This window comes from Gopherus evgoodei, chromosome 2 (genome assembly GCF_007399415.2).
Source record: "Gopherus evgoodei ecotype Sinaloan lineage chromosome 2, rGopEvg1_v1.p, whole genome shotgun sequence".
NCBI lineage: Eukaryota > Metazoa > Chordata > Testudines > Testudinidae > Gopherus > Gopherus evgoodei.
The window spans coordinates 224,485,908-224,504,907 of record NC_044323.1 but is presented as its reverse complement, the minus strand read 5'-3'; the positions used below and the strand labels follow the sequence as shown (position 1 = coordinate 224,504,907).

The window sequence follows — 19,000 nt, the reverse complement described above, 5'->3', positions numbered from 1 at the left end:
AGAATACCAGAGAATCTGACAAAGGCATCTACCAGTGTATGGCCTGGAATGTGGCAGGCGAAGTCAAGACACAGTGCTTTCCTCAGATACTCCAGTGTTTCAAGTAAATACTTTCTGCTTCTTTGCATTATGTCTAGTTTGGAAACACATTTTTCATTTACTAGAATACACATATCTCTCTTTAATTCTTGAATATATTCTTTAAAACATCTCCCAACCTCTATTCGAGGATTAGTAAGTATTCACTTAAGTTTGTATAATTTTTCATATTAATTTGAATTACAGTACTGCCCTGATCAAGATCAGGGCCCCATTTTGTTTTGCACTGCACAGACGCATAATAAGAAAATCCCTGCTGGAAGATTTTAATATGTAAGGGGACCAGAAGTGGGAGAAAGGAAGTGTTGTCATTCCTATTTTATGGATGGGGATCTGAGGCAGACACACATTATGTAATTTTCCCCAGGCCGTCCAGGAAGTCCACAGCAGACTTGAGAATTGACCTTCGATTTTCTGAGTCTTAGACCAGTGCTTTAGGTGAAAGATCCTTACTCAAAAAGTAGCATAGCAGTTTAGTTTCAAAAGGTGGAAATTAACACCCTTTTTCACCTTGTTTTTTCTCTTTCTTCCCTAGCCAAGCCCAGTTTTATCATTCAACCCCAGAATACAGAGGTATTAGTTGGCACCAGCACCTCTTTGGAATGCGTGGCCACAGGCCACCCCCAACCTCACATCAGCGGGATGAGAGGAAATGGAGAGTCGCTGGATGAATCCTGGTACAACATCACTTCTTCTGGAGGACTTATCATTCAGAACGTCACATTGCAGGACCACAGTCAGTTTATCTGCCATGCTTATAACAACCAGGGCTCTATCTAAGCATCAGCAAATGTTATTGTTCAAGGTAAGTAGAACATGAAGCTGCTATTGAGCTATACATGGCTAAAGCGTGAAACATAGCTTTCAGGTCATGTGTGTTAAGATGCATGCTTTGAACTCTATGATGAAAATGTGGGCTCTTTGTCTTGCAATCTGTTGTCTTGTCTATACCAATATGCCTGTTAGTCAAATTTTGCCTCAGATACAAATGTATGCAATATTGTTGACTGAACAGTAGAGGTGTATACATATCTGAGGGCAGAACTGAGCCCTCAAGAGTCAATTTATTAGAACTATATATTAGTATTTCAAGCATTCAATGTTTATTAGTAAAACATTGGGCCAAATTCATCCCTGGTAACTCCATTGACTCTAGAAGAGATACACAAAGGATGAATTTGGTTTGTTTATATGAGAATGTTTTACACCAGCTGTATAAAGTCAGGGAAGACCAATGTTGACCAGCACAGCTACACCCAAAATAGTCAATGGTGTGCAAGACATCATTTGGCTACCCCTGCTACAGGCTGACATAACCATTTGAGTTAACTTTGATCAAACCTGATGGTCCATTTTAGGACCTTCTATAGTTAAATAAGCAGTTGGGTAAACTTGTATGATCCATAGTTTCTAAAAACAAAAAAAAATCCCCAAACGCTCTTTCTAGCCAGTAAGGAAAATAACTTCTAGTTCCAGAGGGGTTTGGCTTGTTGGCTTGTTTGATTGTGTATGGATGTGCATTTTGAGTGTGTGTGGAAAAACCTACTTAGGGAAGATAAATAAGTTTTTTGCATTTTGTTCTGAAAATGGTTAGTTTTGTGGTCCCTTGCAGTACTGGGACCCATAATCTAGTTCCAAGGTGTTTTCTACAGTCATGAGTCTCCCCCATTGTTCAACAGCTTTATTGTGCTGAGGGATTATAGATGTCAGAGGAAGTCATTGTGGCAGAGGCAGATGCAATGTCTCAGATAGCTAGAGCCAATCCCAGGGACAGCTTTGATGATCAGGCTGGAGACCTTGAACTTGATTTCGTATTCAACAGGGAGCCAGTGCAGAAAGCTGAGCATTGGGGTGATGTGTTTATGGTGAATTGTGCTGCTAAGCAGACAACCTGATGTGTTTTACACCCACTGACACTTGTTGAGTGTGTGAGGATTCATTCCTAGTTGTGTGTTGCAATAATTAAAACGAATGTAATATGTTTTTATGCCATGCTTATCATCATAGAATCCTAGAATCATAGGACTGGAGGGGACCTCAAGAGGTCATCTAATTCAGTCCCTGGCACTCAGAGCAGGACTAAGTATTATCTGGACCACTCCTGACAGGTGTTTGTCTAATCTGTTCTTCACTTTTTGCCATTGTCTTGTTAAAAAATTCACTGTACAGTCCCCGTAAATGATTTCTTATGTCTAATTAAAGAGCTCTGCATTTCTCTTCTCCCTTCAGATTAGTTTAACCCTGTCCACCAGTTTAAAAATACTTAACAGAATCCACCCAGTAATGCCAACGATAAATAAACCAACCTGTTGCAAAGAGAAGATATATGACCACCTTTGTTTCTAAACTTCATAGAAGCCTAGAAGTCATGGTGTCTCAAAGGCCGCTACTATTTTCTAGAGCTGAACTGTACAGCTTTAGTAGATTCAATAAGCCAAGTTCACAACAAATATCCTTGAATATAGAAGAGTAGGAAAAGTGCCTTCTAATAAGTATGACAGGGCATACATCCACATGTATCTGAAAGGTCAGGTGATAGATCATGCCTTGTTATATGTGCTTTTCCTTGTCACTTCCTGCAGTTTCTTTTTTCGTTGTGACCTTTTTATTCATTACTTTAATGCTATTGAAATAACAAGACTTGCTTCTAGAATGGCTTTACTTATGTCTGTAACTGTAACACATGCTAGATCATAAAGTAAATCAGCTTCTGGAATTGACTTTAAAACTTAACCAGTGAGAGTGTGGCATGTAGAAGGCAAATAAGATTTGGCCTTGTACGGGCAGGTCCTATTGGCATAGGCTTAGCACAGATTTGTTTGGGGAGGAAAGGGAGGTTGGGTGACATTTGAGTGCTTACATATAAAGGGATTGAGGAAAGTATTCCCTCTGTAGCATGTTGTCACTGTTGTAGGGATATTTCTTATGAGAGCAGTGTTGTAAGAAAATGCAAATTATTTCATAAATGGATAAAGAGTTCCTTTGTGACTCTACCACAATAAACTTCCAAGCTTTCAGTTGGTTTGCAGCTCCCTTTGGAAGGCAGGAAAAAAAACAACAGTAAATACTTGAGCAAAGGAAAGTGTTCAATATCAAAGCATCAGAATAAATGGAAAGTCTTTTAAAAAAATCAGTTCTGATCATTTGGCCCTTGCCTTCCTGTTTGAAGTTTCTTGAATATTGTGAAGGCAAAAATACATACATTTAAAGGAGAAAAATAAAAAATGACAGCAAAATCATCTTTATTCTTTCTCTAGTATCTTCTTCATATGAAAGCAGAAAGGCTTTCATTATTAAATACCCAGTTTGTGCTTTAAATTTGTGTTGGTATAATCTGAATGGTTAAAATAATTATTACTCATTTTTTCTTCACAAATTATCATAATTGTGTTATACAATATATGGACTAGTGGTTTATCACAGATGTCCAATAGGATTTAATCTTTGATTCCTCCCTGTTTGTATTTTCTGCTACGATGATGATGATGATGACGAATATCTCAGGGTTATTTTACTGCTAATTTTTTCTTGACAATAAATAGTTATTTCCCACAGATGTCACATCTTATCTGTCCTTCCTAAATAACCTGTATATGCATTTTGAACTACTTCATTTGGATGTATACTATTTATAATGCATAGCCTATAATAACACTAGCAAGAGTGCAGTTTTTCATCTATAGAGACCATATGACTGAAATTGCCATCTGCTTATCCTTCAAGATTCTTTACTGCTTCCTTGTTACTTCTATGTATTAGTGTGTAGCTTTTTAATTTCTCTTTAGCTGGATCATTAATCAACCAACTGATATGCAAAAGGATGCTTCTTATTTCACATTGAAAACAGATTGCATTTTTTTTTTGTTATGCTTATATGTCATTTTAGCAGATGCTCCATCTTTTTTCCCCCGATTACTATAGTATCCATATATATTGTGGCAGCGATTAGAGTGAATAACATAAAATCTGCTCTATAGATTGGCTGAGACAAGCAATAAATAAAAATTGAAAATGTTTCCCATTCAAAAGCTGAAATCAGTATGTAAGGCAGGTGCTTAGTTTATAAGGCTTACAATAATTAACACTGTAAATCAAAACTCATTCCCAGTAAGCATCTTCATAATGTGTGGCCAGAAAGGTTTTACCTTGATTGATTTTAGTAAGATGACAGAACTCTGTTTGTGATAAATATAGACAGAATAATAATAATAAGTAATAACTTTGATACTAAGATTCCTCAATGGAAATTAATTGTTTTAAGTAACTTCATGAATTTTTTTAGCATTGGCAATCTGCTTGTGAGCTTTCTACAACAATAAAGAGTCAAACGTATTACAGTATCAAAAGGTCTGCCTTAGAATGGTCAGTACAACTCCGTTTTACCTGATTATAAATGTAGTGTCCCAAGAACATAAGTTAATCAGTGACAAAAGAGATGAGATGTGGAAATGCCAAATCATTTGGATTTTAATCTTCTGTTTTCCTGGTTGTAGTTAGTACTGGGTTTTGCTCAAATTTAAGCCAACTCTTTTTTGGCTGTTTTAATTAATTCCCTACAACATGGCTTTCTGCCACAGCATCTTCTGAAAAATCTACATGGGATTGTTGTTTGGGACTTTAGACAAAAGTCTCATTACACTTGATGGTACTTAGCCATTCTTAAATCTCACTTGAACATAATTAGTATCTTTTTGTTTGTGATGCAGTAATTAATGATCATTTCATTTTCAAGACAGCTCATCTGGAGGAAGAATTCTGATTAGACAGTGAATATTCTCAAAGGAGTTATGCCCTCCTAGGCAATCTAAAATTCTGTGCAGGATGTGTATCTTTCTGTTCATAGACATATGGAATCAGTGCCTTTAAAAACTTAAACATTTTCACACCATGCTGCCACTATGGAATTAAAAATTCTAACTTTGGGAGTTTGTAGTTACGATAAGTTCCTGGGACAATGAATTCTGAGTTTTAAATGGTGCCTAATGCATATTTACAGGCAAAAAATGAAGGTGGAGATCTGGTTGAGCTGACATATCAGTAACTTAATGGTCAGGGCTGGCTCTAGCCATTTAGCCACCCCAAGCATGGCGGTACGCCGCGGGGGGCACTCTGCCGCTCGCTGGTCCTGCAGCTCCAGTGGACCTCCCGCATGCCTGCAGGAGGTCCACCGGAGCTGCCTGCCGCCCTCCCTGCAACTGGCAGAGTGCCCCCCGTGGCATGCAGCCCCAAGCACGCGCTTGGTGCACTGGGGCCTGGAGCCGGCCCTGTTAATGGTATAACATATTACAAGAATGTTTTAATTATCCCCAAACCAAACATTACATACCCAGGAAATTCAGAGTTAAGATTAAATTTTAAAGGAACCCAAAGCAGTTAATGTATTGAAAAACACTCAAATTAACTTAATTGTGCCTTTAGCAAGCACCATAAATGGAGGGGGCAGGAAGTTAAAACTTTCTTTTAAAATTCAGTTTCATCTAGTCTGACACCGCATTCACTAAAGTGCTTTAATCATAATCTTTTGCTCAGTACGTGGTGTCACTACAGGGTAGAGATAAGGTGGTGAATGCCTAACTCTGCATGCCATAACCATACAATTATGGGGTGTTTGGTGTTTTATATATATACAGATAGTGAGAGAGAGAGAGAATGCTAGAACTTGACTTTGTTTTCGTGTTTCCTCTTCAGCATATATATTATTGGTAGTAGTAGTTTTTATATATATATACATGTATGTTGAGGAGGGAACCCAAATATATATATTGAAAATGGAACACACAAAAAAAAGTCAAGATGAAGTGTACATTTTGGGGGCAAAGTGATTTGAGGGAAAACAGATTTAAAAAAAAAATTTATTCACATAGCTCACAATCATGAGATGTTCATATTTACTGGAAATAATTATCAGTAATAGTAATTTTTCTTTTAAAAATCTGTAAAATAGAAGATAAAAGAAGCATGCAATAATATCAGTTGAGATATCTTGAGTTTCAGTGTTTTGAACTGCAGCTTAACTTCAGTTGCTTGAAATTTCTGAAAGTCGTCTTCCTGAATTTAAATCAGGAATCAAGGCACTCAGAGAAATGGGGAACTGGGGAAAGGGGAAGAAATATGGCACTCATCTTCACTTCTTAAGATGGGGCAGCACATAGTGAATTACTTACCTCCACAAAGTGAGATCTTCATTAACTGTATGTAGTTAAAACCAAGCAAAAGCTTATAGGGGTGTGAGACATCTACATGGAAAGGTTGGCTGTTGATGTTAGGGATACCTAACTATGAACTACCTTCTTTTCATCTTCTTTCTCCAATGGAATATTTTAAATTAACTCCAGCCTGGCAATTAACTCCAGAGATGGCAAAAAAATGCTTTTGGTTTTACAAAATTAAAGTTAGTGGTAGTCCCATTTCATCCAAACCATCCAAATTTGGGGAAGGGGATTTTGCCAAGTCCAGTTCATGTTTTCTCTGTTTTTCCTTCTCTTCATTCTCTTTTTGTTGTTTTTCCATTTCTTTTTGGTGTTTTCCCATTTCTTTTTGGTGTTTTTCCATGTCTCGGCGGTGGGCCGCCTCTTCTTCTTCTTGCTTCCTTCTGTGGGCCACCTCTTTGGCTGCCTGTCCTCTTTGGTAGGCTGCCTGTTCTCTTTGGTAGGCTGCCTCTCTGATCTGTTCTTCTCTTTCTTTCATCTCCATCTCTTTTTGTTTTATTTCCAGTTGTCACCTGTGTTCAGGTTCTCTGAATTGTTCTTCGGCCTCAATTTTTGCCTTAGAAGTCATGGTTCCTGTTTTCTTGTGTTGGGGCTCCCTCCGGTGTTTATCTTCTGAACTGCAGGCTCTGTTGCCTCCTGGGGTCTGCCTAGCAACAATGTTGTTGTTTTTTTTTCCTTTCTCCCTCTAGCGTAAACTAGAAAAACCACTTTATTTGCATGATATAGTGCTGGTACTTGCCTCCTAATGGGAGGGCTATTGCATGACAAAAGACCTGTAACAGCTCCTTAATGGCTTCTTGCTTAATATGCAAGCCACAAACTGCCAGAGAGAGCAGAAAAAAAAATTCTCTCTGGTTCCCTTTTAAAACCAAACTGTTTCTCTCTGCTAAAAAGCCCCTAGCAGAGAAAAGAAAAATAAAATATTTCTACTGGCTTCTGGATTCTGTCTATCCCATAACCGCTGCACACCATGTCATAACTTTAGTCCCAGATTTGGACCTTAGCGTCCAAAATATGGGGGTTAGCATGAAAACCTCCAAGCTTAGCTACCAGCTTGGACCTGGTACTTGCTGCCACTACCCAAAAAATTAGAGTGTTTTGGGGCACTCTGGTCCCCCTGAAAAACCTTTCCTGGGGACCCCAAGACCCAAATCCCTTGAGTCTCACAACAAAGGGAAATAATCCTTTTTCCCTTCCCCCCTCCAGGTGCTCCTGGAGAGATACACAGACACAAGCTCTGTAAATCCAAACAGAGTGACTCCCCCTCTCCGTTCCCAGTCCTGGAAACAAAAGCACTTTCCTCTTCACCCAGAGGGAATGCAAAATCAGGCTAGCAAATCCAACACACACAGATCTCCCCCTGATTTTTTCCTCCCACCAATTCCCTGGTGAGTACAGACTCAATTTCCCTGAAGTAAAGAAAAACTCCAACAGGTCTTAAAAGAAAGCTTTATATAAAAAGAAAGAAGAAATACATACAAATGGTCTCTCTGTATTAAGGTGACAAAATACAGGGTCGATTGCTTAAAAGAATATTGAATAAACAGCCTTATTCAAAAAGAATACAAATCAAAGCACTCCAGCACTTATATTCATGCAAATACCAAAGAAAAGAAACCATATAACTTACTATCTGATCTCTTTGTCCTTACACTTAGAAACAGAAGATTAGAAAGCAGAAACTATTTCTCCAAAGCTCAGAGAAAGCAGGCAGACAGAAAACAAAGACCTCAGACACAAAATTCCCTCCACCCAAAGTTGAAAAAATCTGGTTTCCTGATTGGTCCTCTGGTCAGGTGCTTCAGGTGAAAGAGACATTAACCCTTAGCTATCTGTTTATGACAATCACACATACTGGTTAAGGAGGGAAACAGCAGCAAAATCCTGTGGCTACTAGAACCGAGCAGGAGCTGGAGTAGCAGGGAGAAGTAATTTGCTCCTTCCCACATCCATCCTTCCATTGCTGCTGCCTCTACTTGCCCCTACCTAATCTGTTGTTCAGGAACCAGTGTTTCCACAGCCACTTAAAGCAGTATTGCCTTGTAGTTCGGCACTTTGTGAAAGAGGAGTTGGGAAGCACTTTTACCAGCAATCAGCTATAAAGCCCACCCACCACCAGCAACAGTAGCCTCCATCCATGTACTTTGCACTTTGTATATGGAAGATGCAAGAGCAGCATTTAGACCATAAGCAAAAAGTTTTTATGAGACGAAGTCTGGCTTTCACCTTTGGTGCTTCTCTGACTGAGGAAGAATTGTGGAAGTTGTCCATGTTATTCCTTACTACTGCTGCTATCATACACAAGAGTTTTGATTTCAGAATGTTTCTTTTGTTGATTTTTGCATAAGATGCTATGAGACATGAATTATGTTCTCTTAGAGATGGGGGTTTTTAGGAATGTGTTTTGCTGCTATCCACCATAAGTAGGAAGACTCTGATAGGAGCCAGAGCTGTATACTGTTCATCCTCAGAATCTCAGCTGTACTTATTTCAATAAGGTTTTGTCTTAATGGACCTGTGACAGATTATCATTCTTGCAAGCCATGTTCTCCCAAGTTTTTAATTTTGTGTGGTGACTCTAGTGACATTGTAAATAGTTCTTCTGAAGGTAATGGGTTTATGCTTTTTATACATACCTATATTACTCAATTATTTTAGCTGCTTTCAGTATTGCAAATGGTAACACAAAAACACTTTGCTTCCTTGGTAGTAAAGGAAAGCACATAACATGATTTACACCTGCAGTGTGTGGTGTTGTCAAGCAATTATTTTTTTCTATTCAGCTCCTCCGCAGTTTACAGTAACTCCCTACAATCAGGTGGCAATAGAAGGGCGCACAATAGATTTCCAGTGTGAAGCAGATGGTAATCCTCTTCCTGTGATTGCCTGGACCAAATCAGGTATAACATTTTTGTGCTGAATTTTATATGTAAAATAAATAGAAACAGTCTTGTTATTGGAAAGAATTACTAAAATAGATCAAGAAAGTATTGTGTAGAATTACTGAAATTGGGATATTTAAAGCTATTTGTATTTATCTGACCTAATCTCTTGTCATCACATGTGTACAAAAAACCCACATGCTCTGATTTGTCAATGATGCTGGTCTCAGTGCCCAGTCATCCACTTTTCCCATATCCATCCACATGCCTGGAATTCCCTCACAGACTTGGTTGCCAGGCAACCTTCCTCTTGTCATTCAAATTCCTCCTTATGATCAACTCCTACTGCAACATTCGCAAGAAGTAGGATGAAGACATTTCTGTTTTATACGATGTTTATTGTATGTGCATACAGTTTAAGAAACAAACCAATCTACAATCTGTTCAATCATGCTATGCCCGCTCCATTTCTAAGTTTGAGTTACCCCCTGTAACTTAGTTTGCACAACCAGTCTTTCTGTTTTCCTTTCTAGCCTCAGTTGTTGGCCCTTAGACTCTGGAGCTGTGGCCTCATATAGTATATAATTACAATGAAGTGCATACTGGTAGAACAATTTTGCTTGCTGTAATATTAATGACAAAAGATAATGTTACTGTTTTAACAAACGTCTCACTTTACCTGGTTTATGTCATCTTTTTTTAAATTAAGTATATTGGGTGGAATTCTGCCCTCAGCTAAGCATGCGCATCTTCTGTTCAATTTTGCATGCTTAACTGAGGTTAGAATTTAGCACATTGTAATTTTGGAAATATCCATAGATTTAAAAGGTCACTTCATAACATCTGCTTCTGAATAGTTATTTCCAAGCAAGCAATAGCAAAATAAGTTCGTATCAGTATGTTTAATATTTTGGAACAGTCTTCTTTTATGGAACCTATGGATCAATTTGTAATTATGTGGGAAATTGCAGTATTGGCCACAATCTGCCATTGTGCAAGGGTTCAACACGTGAGGATTTGTCCTTTTGTTATGAAATAGCAATGATATGTTATGGACTTTACTTAGTAATTTTACTAAAAATGAGGAAGTAGCTCAAGGAGGTTGCTTCGCAATAGAGTTTCAAATTAGCAAACAGCTAAATACTACTTGATCATCAGTTTTTGAATTTTGTGGCAATCCAATTTACATGGATTGGATTGGAAATAATACTGATATAGTCACCCTAGGACTACATGGACAAGAGTTTGTTTATTTTGTAAATATTATGGAATGTATCCTGTTACACAAAAACCTTAGTGTCTGGCTAACCTCATTCCTTCCTACACAGAAATACTAGTGCAAATCTGGAAGCTAAAGAAAAAGGACTCACTTTATAACCAGTTTCCAATTACTTTTTTCATAAGGCATATTCTGATTGCTGCTTTAAGTAGCCTGAATCCTACCAAATGTTCAGGTTTGCTGAATGGGATGTGTCCTAATGGACAGAGCAGTGGACTTGCATTCTCTTCCTGGCTGTGGTACTGCCCTGTTTGAATGACTTTGCGCAAGTCAGTTCACCTTTCTGTGCTCAGTTTCTTCATCTGTAAAACCGTAACTATCATAATGCGTACCTCCTGTGTCTAAAGTGAATTTTGGAGACACATGGAGTAAAAGCACTATATGGGAAATAAATATTATTGTTTGAGTTCAACACCTATCTACTCTGACTCTCCTTCAGATCACACAGTGATCTCTCTGTCACCCTCCTCAATAAAAAGCAACACTATTGGCAAGATGATGAATAGCTCATTATCTGTCCATGACATTGAAGCAAGCAACTCACATTGCTCAATAACCCATTGTTCCCAACTCAAGTACTGTCAGCAGATACCAAAATTAAACCATTTACATTTTCCAGAGGTGAAAAACTACTGTATCAATTCGTTAGACTGTCTGGTCATTCAATTTCTCTTTTTGTGCACTGGATCTTTTTTCATAACAAGGTCTAAATAATGAATATTAGCCCTTCCGAATTTGGTATTATCAAAGATTATCAAATGCTCTGAGTTCTATGCGAAGTTGCTGGCAATTTTAATGTTTTAAAAGTATGACTAAATTTGCATCTTATTAAATAAGCAAAGAGAAAAAGACCACTAATGGTAGAATTTGAAAGGAAAGAGCAAAATGCTCACAATTAACCATGTCAAGAATTTTGATGGAATGCCTTTTAATATATATTGCCTCCCAAAATGTTAACTAAAATAATGATTTAAAAAAACCCTATGATAAATATGTATATAAGATAAGTGTAATTTACCATATTTGTCTCTGTTGTTTGATGCATTGCAATAAGTCACCTGCCTTCTGATGGACGCCACATGGTGCTGTCATCTGGAAGATTGCGTATTATACATGTGGCCCAACATGATCAAAGTCAGTATGAATGCCAAGCTGTCAGTGCTTTGGGTGTAAGGAGAGTGACCGTCCAGCTGAATGTGCAGTCCAAAGGTAATAAATGAGGTGTTTTGTTTTCTGCTGTTTTTAAGGTTATAAATGTACCTAGAAACTTATTGGATGGTCACACTTTTAATGATAAATATGTATTTAGAAACATCATTTTCACTTTTGGGGATAGTAGACAAAATCATGGTTTGTTTTCAGTACCTGAATCCTGTATATAACTGGTTTGTTCGTTTCACATTAGTGCCACATTATATTTTGCTGAGGAACAACTCCAGTAACACTCCACAGGCTACCAGGAAAGGATTCCAGCTCCCACGAAGCATTTCTGTGGCAGTGGGCAGAGAATATGGCCCTATATAAATATAAATTCAAAAAAAAAATCCCAGGCTATATTTATCCAGTTTCCTTATTATGGAATATGGTAAAATTATCTATAAATATACTTCTTGGATTTGCAGCAAGCAGAGTGAATTTTCCTTGCCATTTAAAAGAGTTTAATCCATAAATGTAGTACCATCAATGTCAACACTGTTACTTGTGAGAACATAAGAATGTTTCCCCAATGTGGTGTTACTACATATAAATATTTAAAGGGCAATAATAGAAGGAAATGATTGTTTCACAGAAACACCAGTTGTAAAACAGGAAGTAAGAGATTATGTTACTAAAGGTTAAATGTAATTTTAAAGTTAAAATAAAATTGGTTAAGGCAATAGGGTAGTGAACCATTTTACTTAATGATGTGCTCATCACAAATGCAGTAGAGTCATCTAAATCAAAATTAGGCCCATTTATGGAAATTATGGCCTAAAATAATGTGTTTCTTTTTTGATGCAACATCCTAAAATAACCTAACAGGTCCCTTTCAAACATACTTTCTATGATTCTGTTATTTGTGATAGTACCATTATAAGAATTTTTTTTTCGCTACTAACTTAAGACATGTTTGAACATATGAGTATCCATGCCTAAACTATAGAAACAGAAAAGTTAACAAAGGAACTTTATATGATCTTAGGGAGATGGAATTCATCTGAACCTAGTGAATGTTATAGCATGAATGTAAACGGGGTAAGACCTTTCCAAAGTTTGGTAAGATTTTTCTATCGTTTTCTTATTACATGGGATAGCACAGCTTTGTTGTTCTCATGACAGTAACTAAACTCCAAGGGGCAGATCTTCAGTTGATGTAAATTGTCATAGTTCCAGTGAGTTTATACCAGCTGAGGATCTGTTAGCCATGGGAAACAATCAATCCAGGAAAGTGTAAGTCGATGACACTGTTGGGTATTAGAAGACATGACACTATAAGGAATGTGTGTTTGTGTTTTCTGCAGCTCTGCCAGTATTTTCTCAACTTCCACAAGATACCAGCGTAGAGGTTGAAAAGAATGTAGAGATTCCTTGCAGTGCACGTGGAGAACCTCAGCCCACAATCAGCTGCAGCAAGGTAGGGTTACTTGATTATATCTACGAGGCTCTCAGTCTTGTCCAGCTGATACAGAACCTTAAAAGTATTGGACCCAGTGTTGTTCAGTTGCAGCTGTGGTTTTTACCAAAATATAGACACCTATTGTAATCTTCAAACAATCCTTTAAAAAATATTTGTTACTGTTTTTGAAAATGACGAAGAGCAAACTTCAGTAATTTAGTCTGTCATTTAAAGGCCTGTATTATATTTTTCAGTCTTTACATCAGAAAATTAGCAAGCCATTGTGTCTAAGGGCAGATTGTATCCCTGATTATAGATTGAGAGCAACACAAGTGGATGGCATAAATTGGTCGTAAGTATTGTTTCTTAAAAGCAACATCTTTTTTAAAACAATTTGACAAATTCATCCAAAATAGATCAGAATCATTAAACTATTCCATTTTGGAAGGCTTTAAAAGACTAAAAGTTCTATACAAATTTACTGTACATAAAGCTTTTTTAACCATAGCCTATTTTCAGTAAAAGTACAATACAAGGGTTGAAAGAGTGTGCTATGCTATACTTAAATTCTTGGGATTCTTCGGGACTGAAATGGCCTCTTTCATAAATTAGGTGGCCCCGGGGGTTGCTGTAATTCACTGCAGTTCTGCCTAAAGGTAATGCTATAGCCTGGAGCTGTGCTAGAATCTCCAAAGTCATCGTCAACTTTCTTGTGTTAATCCCATCAAATGGAGTCCACTCTGAGTCTTCTCCCTCAAAAGTGCTATGTTCAATGCCATATCCCCCATTATACTACATGCTAACATGTCTTCCTTTATGACATCCCACCATGTCTTCTTGGGTTGGCTGTTGTAATTTTTGGATCTGGTTCTAAGAATAAGGCTATAAGTTGAAAATTCACTGAAAGTGCCTTTATTTCCCAAAATCTGATTGGCTTTTTACTAGAGGAAATACATCCCATATGCTGTACTCAACATGACTATAAACCCCAACTGCAATAATGCTTCCCTCATACTATAAGCAATGGCCTTATTACAGTAGAGTGATAAGGAGGTCTCACTACACCTTTCACATGTTCGTGGTCTTGGTTCCTCCTTGTTCAACACTCACTTTTATATCCTATGCTTAGCTCTGAACTGCAGTTATTTCTGTCAGCTACTGTCTGCTTCTCTCATACTCTTCCTGTAGCAGTGGTCACAACCCTTCCTTTTACAGTGGTTTCAGTGAGCTTAAACTAGTTTGTGGTTTTAACTAACACAAAAACTTTTAAATATTATCTTTACCAAACAACAAAACTAATTATCTGCATAACAGTTATTTTATTATTTTTATAACAAGCACCATCTTGCATTATCTGTATTCTTTCAATGATCTGTATTTTTTTTTCCTTCAAGCTTCATCTGTTAAACTCTCTTACCCAAATAGTTGTCAGAACTGCACTTTAAATGACCAAACCATCAGACCTCACACTCCTACCCTAGAATCTCCAAAGTACTCTGTGCTATTGAGATCCTGCTCCCAGCCCAATCTGCCCCCTTCCTCTTGCAGCCCCACTCCTGGCATGCTCCCATGTTGGGGCTTAGTGTAGGGCACCCTACATTTATCCTATATGGTATCTGTCATGATGGAATTCTTGCTAGGGGGGTTTTACATACACAAAACTTTACATTTAAGTTACTACAGTATTGGAGACTCTAAACATTTCCTTTTACTTTCATTTGTGAAGAAAGTCTCCTGATTTAAATATAATCAATGACTGTTATGTTTACTGTATATATCTAACACTTTATCCTCTACAGAAAAAAAAGTAACAGTAAAGAAATAAAACTAATTTTTTATTTACATCTGAACTGATTCTACCACTCCTGTCATGTTAACATGTTTGTTTCACAAAGTGGCTTCTTTGCTTACAAAATAAGCAAAGAAGCCACTTTGTGAAACAAACATGTTAACATCCCAATTTCATTGGTCCATTCTCAGATGCTAATAGCATCAATAAGATTTTCTGACTCTCTGAGAGAAAATACTTTGCCCAAATACTCCTTTGTACTCAGTCAGTCAGTTACAGCAAGACTTCTCCTACCTCCACAGTGTCCTCATAGGTCACCTTTGCAAAATACCAGGTACAGATAAAGCAGTAAGAGGGAGGAGACTAGCACATTAATGGGAAAGAAAAACAAAACAGATCCTCACCCTTAACTTTGAAGCACTCTGATTTATATTCCTATGCCTTGTCTGTGATGGAATCTAAAACATTTTTTGTCAGTCCCCCACAAAAATTGTTCTATGTGTTGAGGGCCTTTATGAATCAGATTTCCTCTAGTCAGTAGTTGATTTGAGATGTTTCATTATTAGTAGTTTTCCATCTTTTCTGAGAAGAAAGTGAGAGACACCAATAATATGTACTTTGGGTGTTTTCATTTGTAGACTGGTGTTCAGATTACTGAGAGTGGCAAATTCCATGTGAACTCAGATGTCACTCTTGCAATCAGAGACTTAGGACAAGGAGACCAGGGGAGATATGAATGTGTTGCAAGGAACTCTTTTGGCCTGGCTTCAACCAGTATGGTGCTGACTGTTACCAATAAGTTTCCAAGTAGCTGTTCCCCTACTAATATTTCAATTTCTGAAAATCTGTCTAGTGTCTTGAGTTCTGATAAGTGTAGACCTTTTTTGGCAGACAAATTGTAAATATGCTTTTATTAAATATTTAATTGATAGCACTCTTCTCTTTCTCCAGTTAGTAGAAATTATAATGTTAAACATCAAAGAAAGTTAAATATATGTCAAGGAAAATTATTACCTCATGCACATTTACTTTTATCCTTGTCTTTTTTTGTTAAACCAAGAACGGTTTGTCCCCAAATAGCTTTGAGGTAAACAGATAGTTAAGGGTTAATGCCTCTTTTACCTGTAAAGGGTTAAGAAGTTCACCTAGCCTAGCTGACACCTGACCAGAGGAACCAATGGGGGAACAAGATGTTTCAAAAGGAAGGAGGGAAGTTTCCTTTGTTTAGTCAGTTTCAGTTTCAGCCGGAATGAAAAAGATCAAGGAACCAGCCTCTTATCAGAATAGTAAGTTTTAGAAAAGAATAAATAGGTTTGTTTATTTTCTTTTGTAACTTGTCTTTGTGCAATTAGGGGAATAATCAAATGTGGGTATTCTTGTGTGTACTAAGGTTTTTGCCCAGGGGAACATCCTGTGTTTTAAATCTGTTGTCTGTGAGATCAGTTTGTATGCTATCTCCAAGAGGTTTTTTTTTTTAACCTTTCTTTTCTTTAATTAAAAGGCTTCTTTTTAAGAACCTGATTGATTTTTTTCCCTGTTTTTTAGATCCAAGGGAATTGGATCTGGACTCACTGGAATTGGTGGGGGAAAGGAGGGGGAATGGTTAAATTCTCCTTGTAATAAGATACAAGGGGGTTGGATCAGTGTTCACCAGGGAGTTGGTGGAGGAGTCTCTCAAGGCTACCCAGGGGGGAAGGTTTTGGGGGGGAAGACAGAGTTTTCCAGATGACTCAAGCATATGGATGGTGGCAGCAAAACCAGATCTAAGCTGGTAATTAAGCTTAGGGCTTCTCATGCAGGTCCTCATATCTGTACTCTAAAGTTCATAGCAGGGATGAAACCTATGACAGGTACCGGTTGCCATTTCAAAAGCAGGTCCTGTATAACATTAGCAGATATCTTTTTTTTAAAGGTGTTTGTTAAAGCAATAATACCTTTCAAGAAGTAGAATTATTCTGAGACCCAAAATTGAACTGAGGGAAAGTTAAGCTTGAGAATGTATTTCATTTGTTGTTTAAAAAAAAAAGTTAAAAGAATATTATGGATTTTAAAAAAAATGAAATCCCTCAAAAGTAAGGAAAGAGGCAGAAAGAGGCATTATAATTAAATGAAAATTATAAAACAAAAGGTGGGTGAGGTGATATCTTTTATTGGACCAGCTTCTGTTGATGAGAGAGATGAGCTTTTGAGCTTACACAGAAGTTGGTCCAACAAAAGATATTACCTCCCCCTTCTTGTTTCTCTGATATCCTGGACCAACATGACTACAACAACATTTGCATATAACAAAGAATGTCATTACAGTTTAATTTGTATGCAACAAAAAGGTATTTCGGGGATTTGTAACACAATTATCATGTGGCAGTCCTGTTCGGGGTCACTAGAAGGGGATTTACCAGGCACATGGCATGCCTTGGGTTACATCACATTTTTCCTTTTTAAGAAGAAAACTCTGCTGCATTCAAAAAAAATGAAGGTACTTGGTACATGAAGAAATCATCAAGAAAAATTTTGAGTGATTTCTTTTCTTTTCTTTTCTTTTGCTCTTTGTGTGTACCCATTTGAAGGTCATTGTAATAAAACGCGAAAGTTAAGAATGTAAGATGGTACTTTCTGAACATACTGCAGTAATTTTGCCATTTGTGCTGATCTCCCAATTAATTCTGTCCTGCAAACTGTAATTTAACAATGCATTACTAATAACTAAGGAATCCAAAGACAACTTGGAGGATGACAGTAATGGCTTTACGTGGCACAATTTTGTACTTTTACTTTTGGGGGGTTGCTCTTGGAGCCATTTAGTGTTGCATGCTAAAAATGCCTGCATTTTGGCATCTGTGTGCATGCTCTCAGCTCCAGAGTACAGAAAACTATCTGGGCAAAGTATTTTCTCTCAGAGTCAGGAATCGGTATTGATTCTGTCAGTCTCTGAGAATGGGCCAATGAGAATAGATAGTTTAACATGTTTGTTCCGTAAGGGTCTCCCATGCTTATTTTGTATTTGACAAAGGAGTGGCACAATTGGTTAAAATTTAAATAAAAATGGACCTTTATCTTTTATAAGCCCCCTTCCCAATGTAATAGTAAAGGGTATAGATTCTATTATACAACTGTAACAACTATCCATGCATATTATCTTCTGTTTATTCTTTGTTTGTAGTGAGGTCAATTGAGCATAATATATTGCATGTATTATCCCGTATAAGATTGTCTGCGCACTCTCATTTATATGCAAAGTAGCTTGTAGCTTTTTTAAAAATGCTGCTGTACGTTGTGTAGATTGGTCCACTGAGCAACCCATAACTTCCCTCAGTAGATATTTTCTCCTGAGAAAGCATCACTTAATTTGAACTACCATTGTGACTAATTTTAGATGAGTTAATAACCTCATCAGATATCACTATCCTACTTTTTTCACAATGAACCTCTCATATTGGAGAGCTGCACTGTTTTCCTGGCTTTTACTAGGGAGCAAGGGCTAATTGGAAAATGGGTGAGATGATGGGAATGGACTCTCTTGCTTATTTTTCAGGGATTTTGTAGTATTCTAGAGCTTGTCTGGGATGGAAAGGTTTTTACAAGTCCTCTTTCTTTTACCTTATACCCCCCTGCCTGCTCCTAGATGCTTCATTTTTATGACACTAACTTCCTTTTTCAAATGTAACTTCGTAGTACTGATCCATGGGGAGGATCCCTCAATATTGTGAGTCTGCTTTACTCTGATAAAAGAGTGAGAGAATATGAACATGTGGCTCTTGGTGGATTATGTGTGCTGAGCATGTTGCCTCAAAAATGAATTGTACCTTAAACAATGTTTATGGTTTCTTAACAATTGGGATTTTGGGACCTCAGACTGGTTCCTTCTATGATGACCAAAATGTTGTTGAACGCTCAGTGTACTTTGTCCTTGTGACCCTTTCTACTGAGATTCAGTTCCTATTACGATGATTTTTGGGTGGCTCCTTCTCCTCTAAGAATTGAAGTGAGACTCAATTCACAAAAGTCTCTAAGCAGTTGTATGTTGATAACATTCTGTCATTATTAACCGGATCTGCCCCAGGGATCTGAAGGTATCCTGTATCTCTTTACCAATTCTGAACATGTCAGGTAGGATTATTGTATGGAAGATAATTGCCTATTCTTTGC

The 19,000-nt window shown here is 37.4% G+C and overlaps 1 protein-coding gene across 1 annotated transcript in view; it reads left to right on the top strand.

Moving 5' to 3' along the window:
• PXDNL (peroxidasin like) overlaps positions 1-19,000 on the top strand; it is a 302,579-nt gene that overhangs the window by 192,360 nt on the left and 91,219 nt on the right. The window contains 7 exon segments of the mRNA XM_030553072.1: positions 2-73; positions 75-103; positions 635-904; positions 9,092-9,221; positions 11,524-11,678; positions 12,971-13,083; positions 15,493-15,661. Coding sequence (XP_030408932.1) covers positions 2-73; positions 75-103; positions 635-904; positions 9,092-9,221; positions 11,524-11,678; positions 12,971-13,083; positions 15,493-15,661 — 938 coding nt within the window.